The sequence below is a fragment of the Heptranchias perlo genome, chromosome 17, assembly GCF_035084215.1.
Source record: "Heptranchias perlo isolate sHepPer1 chromosome 17, sHepPer1.hap1, whole genome shotgun sequence".
Taxonomy (NCBI): Eukaryota; Metazoa; Chordata; class Chondrichthyes; order Hexanchiformes; family Hexanchidae; genus Heptranchias; species Heptranchias perlo.
In genome coordinates, this window is record NC_090341.1 from 51,163,357 (window position 1) to 51,173,695 (window position 10,339).

General features: G+C 45.4%; 1 protein-coding gene across 2 annotated transcripts in view; it reads left to right on the forward strand.

The window, feature by feature from the left end:
- Positions 1–10,122, forward strand: part of thumpd3 (THUMP domain containing 3) — a 31,255-nt gene extending 21,133 nt beyond the window's left edge. For both annotated transcript variants that reach the window (XM_067998979.1, XM_067998980.1), the window contains exons 7-10: positions 1,285–1,400; positions 2,463–2,570; positions 5,967–6,090; positions 7,713–10,122. In XM_067998979.1, the coding sequence (XP_067855080.1) occupies positions 1,285–1,400; positions 2,463–2,570; positions 5,967–6,090; positions 7,713–7,895 (531 nt within the window). In that variant the 3' untranslated portion in view covers positions 7,896–10,122. The remainder of the gene's footprint in view (positions 1–1,284; positions 1,401–2,462; positions 2,571–5,966; positions 6,091–7,712) is intronic.
- The last annotated feature ends 217 nt before the right edge of the window (positions 10,123–10,339 follow it).

The window sequence follows — 10,339 nt, forward strand, 5'->3', positions numbered from 1 at the left end:
CCTTTCTGTCTCTATCCATATTGCTCTCTGTCCCTCTACCTCGAGTTCTCTGCCCCATGCTTCTCACTCTTTCCCCCCGCTTCTCTCTACTTTTCTTCTCTTTCTCCCCCTTCACCTTTTACTTTTCCTCTCAATTTTTACTTTCCCCTTATGCAAACTGCAATAGCACTTCACAGCCAAAGTCAGGCTACAACTGCTTAAGTATAAAAGCTGTGGGTCAGAAGGGGGAAATGTTACCACAACATGCACCTTCATTGTCCATTGTTAAGTGTTTGGAAATGAACATAATTAACTGCTTGCACTGGCCACTGTTGTAGACAAATTGATAGAGGTTGATTGCTATGATTAGTCAACAACTCCATTATCATTGTCTAATGCAATGGTAGAAGGTGAACTTGATGGACCCTTGTCTTTTTGCATCTAGCAATTCCTATGCTTTAGTGAGGACAGGATGGGGCTCAGCTGTGATGACATCTACCATTAACTATCCTGCCGACACTCATTATCTAGGGTCACTTGGAGAATGGCCACTCAGGTGAAGTACTGGAGGGTGCCCAGCACCAGTGGAACTGCTGCCCAGCAGGTGTCAGTACTCTTGCAGTGGGGGGGAGGGGTGCGGGAGTTGGGTAGGAATAAGTAACATTTGGCTATAGTGACAGGGAATTACTTCATCCCTCCTGTTAGATTTGTAATTTGATGTGCTGATGCTCATATTAAATCTCCTTTTTATTTGTTTTGTGAGTCACAAACAAGAAAGTAAAACTTGTCCCAGAAGGTCACATGGCTTTGGGTGGGGAGTGCCTGTATTGGGATACATAAGAAATCACGACTGTATAGGACAGGCTGGATGGACCAGTAGGACTTTTCCTGTCCATCATTTTTTGTATGTTCGTATGTAAGTAAAAAGTGTGCAATGTGGATAGTATCGGAAACCAATTAAAGGTTTAAAGCAAAAGGTTCGTAGTATTCCCAAATTTATAGCAGTTTTGAAAATCCTGACAGTGCAGTTCCCCTGGGGTCCTGGGGGAGGCAAGTCTGAGTTTGTGGCACCCTTCACTTCCAGTGGAGTTTCTTCAGCACACAGCTGCACTCCTTCTATTGGTGATGTCGTAAATTGTCATGGCAGGGAGGGGAGGTCTGTCTACCCTGCAGTCAGAAAGTTGTCAAAAGTTCTTGTAATGAACTTTTCTGTATTAAATGAGACTGTACTTTGAACAAATGGTACTCCCTCTAGACTATTCTTTAAGTCGTGAACCTTAGTATCTCATTTAAATACCCCTCTAGGGAGCTTTAGAATTCCCACAGTGTTACTTTCTTGGTGGAGACAACAATGTACTGGCTGTGAACAGATCCGTCAATAACATGAACTCCCTACAGAAGAAGAGACTGGACAAGGGAAGGTAAGGATTCGCCCTGCTACACACAGTGGACACTGTGTGTTCTAGCTTTCTGTGAGTGAATGAGATGTTAGTTAGAACTGATTGTACAATCAATCAGAATGATAGTATAGCTTTAAATCTCCGTTTGTGTCGAATTTAGATTTTCCAACTTTAATTTCATAAATATAAGATAGTCACTAATAAATCCAATAGGGAATTCAGGAGAAACCTCTTTACCCAAAGCGTGATGAGAATGTGCAACTAGCACCACAAGGAGTAATTGAGGCGAATAGCATAGATGCATTTAAGGAAAAGCTAGATGAGTACACGCGGAAGAAGGGAATAGAAGGATATGTTGATAGGGTTAGATGAAGTATGGTGGGAAGAAGCTCGTGTGGAGCATAAACACCGGCACAGACCAGTTGGGCCGAATGGTCTGTTTCTGTGCTGTAAATTCTATGTGATGTAATTCTATGTAAGTCACAAAAGCATTGGGTGGGGCCAAGCCTGCAGCGCTGTAGTATTGGACAGCCTGAGTGTTTTGACATTGCTGAGTGTGGGACTTGTGCGTACAGTTATAAGAATTGTCCCCGCCCCTTTGTGATGGCTCAGGTGGTAAAGCCAATGTGTAACTGGGCCATGCAGACCAGTTAATTCCCAGGTTCAATCACCAATCTCTGCCGAGTTGGCTGATTTCAGCTGAGATGGTGGTCAGGGCAGTGCACTTGGCCTTAGCACTCTGGGGTCAGGAGGGGAAAATTGACCAGGGTTCCTGCTCCTAATTCCTGTCCGATGGGCTGTGTGGATGTCAGGTCATATCAGGGTCAGATGTGATCCCCCCCCCCCCCCCCCCCCCCCCAAATGACCGGATGTCCTGCCAATACTCGCCGTCTGGGGTCACTCTTCAAGGATGCACCCTTGGGTGAAGTAATGTAGGGCACCTGGCACCTGTGGAAATATCCCCAATATGGGCATCATGTAGGAGACAGGTGTAAGAAAAGCATCCTTGTTGTGATGGAGGCCAACCTGTGACCTTATTTAAGTTCATTCTTCTACTGAATTGTGTTTTCTTGTGCACTGCAGAACTACCTGGGGCATGCCATTGGATGTTGTCCAGTGGGACATCTGTAATCTTCCCCTGAAGACCAATTCTGTAGATGTGGTTATATCAGATATGCCTTTTGGAAAGAGGTAAGACACCGCACTGTGAAATTAATGTCAGTTTCCAAAAACTGATCATTCATCTCATTGCTGTTTACGGGATCTTGCTGAGTGCAAAAATGGCTGCCCCATGTGCTTACATTACAACAGTCAATGCGTTTCAAAGCAATTCATTGCAAAATGCTTTGACACATTTCAGAGATGTGATAATGTGCTGTACTCTTGAGTTATCTAACTCTGGCCTTCTGTGCATTCCTCCCACCGTTGGTGGCAGAGCCTTCAATGCTCCCCCCACCAAAACCACTTCCCGCTCCATCTTCAAAAACATACTCAAAACCCATCTTTTCGACCATGCTTTCGGTCACTCCTCCTAATCTCCCCGTTTCCCTTTATATTTCCATTTGTGAAGCACCTTGAAACCTTTTTTGTACTAACAACAACAACAACAACTCGCATTTATACAACGCCTTTAACATAGTAAAACATCTTAAGGCACTTCACAGGAGCGTTATCAAACAAAATTTGACACCGAGCCACAAAAGGAGATAGTAGTACAGGTAACCAAAAGCTTGGTCAAAGAGGTAGGTTTTAAGGAGCATCTTAAGAGGTAGAGAAACGGAGAGGTTTGGGGAGGGAATTCCAGAGCTTAGGACCTAGGCAGCTGAAGGCATGGCTGCCAGTGATGGAGTGATAAAAATCAGGGATGCGCAAGAGGCCAGAATTGGAGGAGTGCAGAGATCTCGGAGGCTTGTAGGGCCGGAGGAATTTACAGAGACGGGTGGGGGCGAGGCCCTGGACGGATTTGAAAACAAGGATAAGAATTTTAAAATAGAGACATTGCCAGACTGGGAGCCAACGTAGGTCAGCGAAAACAGGGGTGATGGGGGAACAGGGCTTGAGGCGAGTTGGGATATGGTCAGCAGAGTTTTGAATAAGCTCAAGTTTACGGAGGGTGCAAGGTGGGGCGCCGGCCAGTTAAGCATTGGAATAGTCGAGTCTGGAGGTAACAAAGGCATGGATGAGGGTTTCAGGAGCAGAAGAGCTGAGGCAGGGCCGGAAAGGGGCGATGTTACGGAGGTGGAAGTAGGCGGTCTTGGTGATGGAGCTGCTGTGTAAATACAAGTTGTTGATATCTATTCTAAGCTCACTTTTCCCCAATTGCCAGTTATGCCTCGATCTAATTTTCTTAGTGTACTGAGAAGTAACATTCTGGATTAATGTTTTATATATCTCATCCACCTTTAACCACTTCTATCTAGTCTGTAAATCTTAAGGTTCTCTAATCTCAGCTCATCCACCTTACATTAGGCATCACTCTTCATTTTGTAGTTCTAATGCAAGTATATCTGCCAAATCTGAGCACAGTACTCTGTGTGGACTGACCAGTGACTCTCGAGCCCCAGCACACATCTCTAGACTTGCAATTCACTTCCTTGGCTGTTCTTTCACCTGCTAACCTAGGCAACTAACAGTGCATTGTCAGCTTCAGAATGAATTTAGATGCAAATTTGTAGCTGATTTAAATTAATTTCAGGGTCCATTTGTGAATCTGTCACTCCAGGGATACAGTTGAACCCTAGACTGCCAGCAAGTTTAGGGAAAACTCTGTCTGGGTCGACTGGTTTTGTTTTCCCCCGCTCCTGTGCTGTCACACAGAAATAGGCACGAATATTACAGTGATGAAGTCAATGAAACTCTGGATTTGAAAGATTTCTTGTCGTGATAATATATAGGTAGTGCTGATGCCAGGTAGACTAGCCAACAGCCCCAATAGGCCCAGATGAATAAATGTGCTCACGGCACTCAGAAGGCGAAAGCCCAGAACAGCCAAGTGGGGCCATCTCCATTTTATAGTTTTTAAAAAGCACTGATCAGTTGAGAAATCCTCATTTAGGCTGCTGTACTACTGAAAAACCCAAAATCTTGGGGTGGTGGTGAACTGTCATTCTAATTACGATGTCCCTTGAAAGTGGGAACTGAAATTAAGTCGGAGACCTGCTTTTTTAAAAATTCATTCTCTGGATGTGGGTGTCACAATAACAATAACTCGTATTTATATAGCGCCTTTAACGTAGTAAAACGTCCCAAGGTACTTCACAAGAAAGGGGATATTAGGACTGGTGCCCAAAAACTTGGTCAAAGAGGTAGGTTTTAAGGAGCATCTTAAAGAAGGAGAGAGAGGTTTAGGGAGAGAATTCCAGAGCTTAGGACCTAGGCAGCTGAAGGCACAGCCGCCAATGGTGGAGCGAAGGAAATCGGGGATGCGCAAGAGGCCCGAATTCGAGGAGCACGGAGATCTTGTAGGGTTGTAGAGCTGGAGGAGGTTGGAGATAGGGAGAGGCGGGGCCATGGAGGGAGTCGAAAACAAGGATGAGAATTTTAAATTCAAAGCGTGCTAGACCAGGAGCTAGCGTAGGTCAGCGAGCACAGGAATGATGGGTGAACGGGACTTGATGCGAGTTAGGATACAGGCAGCAGAGTTTTGGATGAGCTCAAGTTTATGGAGTCACTGGCAAAGCTGGCATTCATTTCTCATCCCTAGTTGTCCTGAGAAGGTGATGGTGGGCCGCCTTCTTGGACTGCTGTAGTCCGCGTGAAGGTGCTAGCTACGAGCATTGCCAGTTTCTTACTAGTGTCCCCACCTGTCCCTATTGGCTCTCCAATAGAAAAGAGACCTGCGCCTTGCACTGCCTCCCACAACAGCTCTCGGGAGTCACAAAGTTGGGTCCTGGTTTCTGTCTACGGCATGGAGAGCACCTCCTTTATGTAACAGCAGAGTAATACTCATCTGCTGCTGGCACTGAATTCAGTCAGCAAGTACCTAACCTGGCAGAGCGGGCATTGGAATCCTTACCATTCCTAAGTGGTGATCTGGAACTGTTCTCTGATTCACGTGTCACTCCCAGAAAAGTTGTTGGTCCTGTTTCTGTTGTCTATGTTTATTCATGGTTGAAGTCATTTAATTATGGCCAATGGCCTCTACCCAACCTGGTAAGTAGGAGGTGGAAGGCTTTTTAACTGATGGCTCTGCTAGTTACAGACCAGAAAGGTCTCAGGTTTGTTTCTGGTCTGTGCTGAATTTAGCTGATCTGTTAGTACAGTGGAAACCCATGTCTCGGGAGAGGAAAACCAGCCAGGGTCTCCGCTCTTGATCCCTATCCACTGACTCCTGTTGGAAAGTGTGTACATGGACATTGGGTGAGGACAAGTTTGGACTTGATTCTGATACCTCCTCCATAGTCAAATAGGCTGCTAATAATCACTGGGCACAAAGATATGAAAAAGTCGTCATTTTAGATGAAATACTGGAGGTGTCTGCGAAAACATATCCATCCTAACCAGAGTGGTTGTCTCTTGAGGGAGGGTAGAAGAAAAACTTTTAAAAACAAGTCAACGTTTTCTGAACTTTATGTTGAATAAAACCAGGATAGGCTCGAGGAAGAAAAACTGGGACTTGTACCCAGCCTGTCTGAAGGAAATGGGGCGCGTGTGCAGACCAGAGACTGGCAGAGCTGCTCTCCTTACGCAGGACAAGAAATGCTTTGTAAAGGTAAGAAGATGCCTGTATTCCTGGGAAGGACTGAGATTGTCCCGTCAGACTAAGACACGGCGCTCCTAGTAAAATCACGAGACGCTCTTGTGTTACATGTTGCATGGTGAAATTTGGATCTAGCCTGCGAACTTGAGACCTTATATTGGATTAACAACTACTCATTACAGGATGGCTTGACGTCCATTTGCGAATTCCTTAATATAATCCATTGCTTGCATTGGAGATCCTGGGGTCTCTCCAAGTGAAGTTGCCAATTGGTTGCGATATTGGGAGCGGTTTTGTGCTGTGACCCTGGCCCGCCAAGAACTTGATTGACGCGCCCCTTACCCACTTCATGTTAGGGCCCTTACAGCCAGCAGACAGGGACCTTTCATTACATCAATCTGGGCTAGATTTGGTCCTAGCAATGAAGGGGTGGTGTGTCTGAGTGAAAGGTCGCTGAAAACGTTTTGTGCATGTTTATTTGGACTGTATGTGTGATGGTGACGATCAAACACTGAAATCTGTTTAAATCAGTTACCGGCGCTCTGTTTTGTGACTCCATTATCTCATGTCAAGTTTACAGAGCTGTTTGCCCATCTTCCCTGCCCCCATCCAGACTGGTGACACTCTGAGAGGATCCTGGCAAATGCAACTCCTGATGCCATCCCAGATTTTCGAATGCTGATGGCCCTCTTTCCCATTCCCCCCTTTCCCTGTTGGTCCCTGTGCCCCAAAGCAGCTGTGGGGAGGTAACCTCCTTTTGGTGTTCTGGTCATGGGGGCAGTAGCCTGGTGACAAATCTTCTACCAGTTTTTCCTGCCCCCCTCCCCCCCCAGTCATGGCTGCTGCCTCTTGTTTAAGATCGAGAACGATGGGCAACGATTAGGGGGTGTGAACCCATTGTTCTGCCCTGTTGATGCAGCATCACTGCCTGTCGACACCAATGGTAATTATTGCCATGGTAACACTTCAACAGCACAGTGAGTTGGATGGGGGTTATTTTTTTAAATTCGTTCATGGGATGTGGGCGTCGCTGGCAAGGCCAGCATTTATTGCCCATCCCTAATTGCCCTTGAGAAGGTGGTGGTGAGCCGCCTTCTTGATCCACTGCTGTCCGTGTGGTGAACTTTCTCCCACAGTGCTGTTAGGAAGGGAGTTCCAGGATTTTGACCCAGTGACGATGAAGTAGAAGTAATAACTCCTCCAGAGACTCCTAAATGTATGCTACCTATTAAGTAGCTGACTCCTACAGAGCACACATGCCCAAACTCAGCCTAGGCAATGGTAGGGGCCCAACAGTGATTTTGATCACCATAAGCAATCCCTGTTGGAATTGCATGTGTTTGTGAAGCTGGTGATAATAGGGTTGGGCTTGGTTGTGATCAGCCTGCCAGGACTTGCTATCTAGCATCATGTACAAAGAATGAGCATTTGACCGAGCTACCAGAGGGTGACTAGCACCCACTAAACCTTACTCCGGCATGAGTCAGTACCACTCCATGTTGAGTCAGGGTTGGAAGCTGTTCTGTTCTTAACCAAGTTTTCTCTAAGTGAAATATGTTGTGGGTCCAAGACCTGAATATGCAGGGTCTAAAATCCTCCAGAGCTTAAAACTTGTATTCAATTTCTTACTGTAGGCCATGTCGAAAATGGGCCACCTCTGGCGGAAGTCTCACACTGTCTGGGTGAACGTCGGTGGGCTCCATGCTGCTGTCTACCTGCTGAAACGCAGCAGTCTTTCCTTTGACAAGTTATTAAAGACATCCCAAGAATCTGCTCATAGTGAGGAGGTTCCCTGCAAAACAGGGGCAGAAGAATAAGGGAAGCTGGGAGTGTACACTCCCAAGGGAAAATGTTTGTGTGGGATGAATATGAGTCTTGTTGGAAAGAGGGGACAGCCTTTGAACTACATTGCTGTCATTTTGTACATCCAATGGAACATAATGGGGAGGAAATGAAAGTTCCTTTTGTGGCCTCCTTGATATTTATCATTCCGTGTTCCTCTATGGAAGCTGTGCTCTCATCAGTTGACCACAGGTACCATTCACAGACTTCTCGAATCTCACCTTCTTGGCAGAAGGAGGCAGGGTGCCGGGGAACTGCAATACCAGGGCAAACATTTCTCAGAAATCGGGGAGAGGAGATTGAAACCTCAGTAACACTGGATATGAACATTGGCCTCCTGGAAACAAGTGCGATCCCCTCCATCTTCAGTTACATCCATGTCTTGCAATAGGTCCAGTGTTGGACTTTGACCAGCTTTTCCCAAGGTGGATTGTTAGCATTACACAGATGTACAAGACAGGGACACAAACAGTAGGCACATTTTTCCTTCAAATGAACCAGAGCCATCTCCAACACCAACAGATCACAAACATTCTGCACTTCAGTTTAAGAATTCCCTGTTCTCCCTGTGTTTAAAACTGTATTGAGTTGTTGTTTTTTGGGTTGCCATATTGTAATAGGGGCTGGAATGTTTAATCTTCCCTTTGGTAAATGTTCATTCTCCCCCTTTAAAAGAAAAAAGTTTCATTTTTGTAGTGCCTTTCACAACCTCAGAACATCCCAAAGCGCTTTACAGCCAAATAAGTACTTATTGAAGTCTAGCCGCCGTTCTAATGTAGGAAACACAGCAGCCAATTTGTGCACAGCAAGGTCCCACAAACAGCAATGAGATAATGACCAAGTCATCTGTTTTTAGTGATGTTGATTGAGGAGTACACCAGGGAGAACTCTTGGAACTTTGGTAAATGTTCCTTCTCCCCCTTTGGTAAATGTTCCTTCTCCCCCTTTGGTAAATGTTCCTTCTCCCCCTTTGGTAAATGTTCCTTCTCCCCCTTTGGTAAATGTTCCTTCTCCCCCTTTGGTAAATGTTCCTTCTCCCCCTTTGGTAAATGTTCCTTCTCCCCCTTTGGTAAATGTTCCTTCTCCCCCTTTGGTAAATGTTCCTTCTCCCCCTTTGGTAAATGTTCCTTCTCCCCCTTTGGTAAATGTTCCTTCTCCCCCTTTGGTAAATGTTCCTTCTCCCCCTTTGGTAAATGTTCCTTCTCCCCCTTTGGTAAATGTTCCTTCTCCCCCTTTGGTAAATGTTCCTTCTCCCCCTTTGGTAAATGTTCCTTCTCCCCCTTTGACTTTGTTGAATTTTTCACCAAGATTTCTTCCCATCCCCCGTTTTCTCCCTCCCTCCCCACCAAACCGCCATTGCCCATTTAAAAATATTTGGCTGTGTTATCTCAGTTTATAAATGCACCACACAGTACGTTAATGGTGCATACAAACCAGGGATGTTCTAGGTTCAATCCCTGGGTGGTGCTCCTACAGGTGTCCTCAGCGCTCCTGGATTAAAATGGTGGGGGAAGAGAAGAAATGAGTCAGGGTTTCCATTCTTCATCACTATCCAGTAACCCTTGCTGGAAAGGGCAAGTGTGGGAACGTTGGCTGATATTCCCATATGGTTGAATAGCCTGCTGTCATTCACTGGTTGGGTTCATACCGGAAGAATGGTACTGGAAGCAGCTGGCAGTCTGGGCTGGATTTGACCCAGGTCCCAGAGAGATAAATGGCAGCGTCTAACCTACACCACTACCCAGTCCCCAGTATTGAGAGAGTTGGAGAGAGGTGAAGTGGAGAAACTCGTACAAAGTCCTTGGTGTTTCATTCAGATTCTAATACTTGCATTTATATTGTGCATTATCACATGGAAACTTCTGAGTGCTTCACGTAACGAATCACTTTGTACTGCAGTGACCGCTGATATAGGCTTGTGTTCCTCTGCACTCTGCTGTGTCATGTGAGCCAGGACTAAAGGTGTGTGCAGGATGCCTTGTCTTCAGTTTGCAGACTGAAGACTACCTCTAGGCTAATGACTTTTTTTCATACCTGCAACAAGGCTATAATACATTTAACCTGGTTAGATTAAAGTGAGAATTTCCCCAGTATTTTGATGTACTGAGGGGTTGGTGAGAGTGCAGTTGAACTCAAATACATGAATACATTGTCTTATTTGAATATTATTATTTAAATTTTACAATAAAGGTTTAGATCTGATTCAATGTATGTCGATTTTATCCAGCAGTAGTGTCACTGATTATAACCCTCAGAGTTTAACACCAAACTTAGAGGATGACAAATTAGGGGAGAGGGAGGTGAATGTCTTGAATGGACTGCAGATTGAAGAGGGAGTTGGATAAATACCTGTAGACAAATGTGATAGAGAGGATGAGTGGTATGGTAGATTGATATTTCCGACAGTAGGACCAGCCAG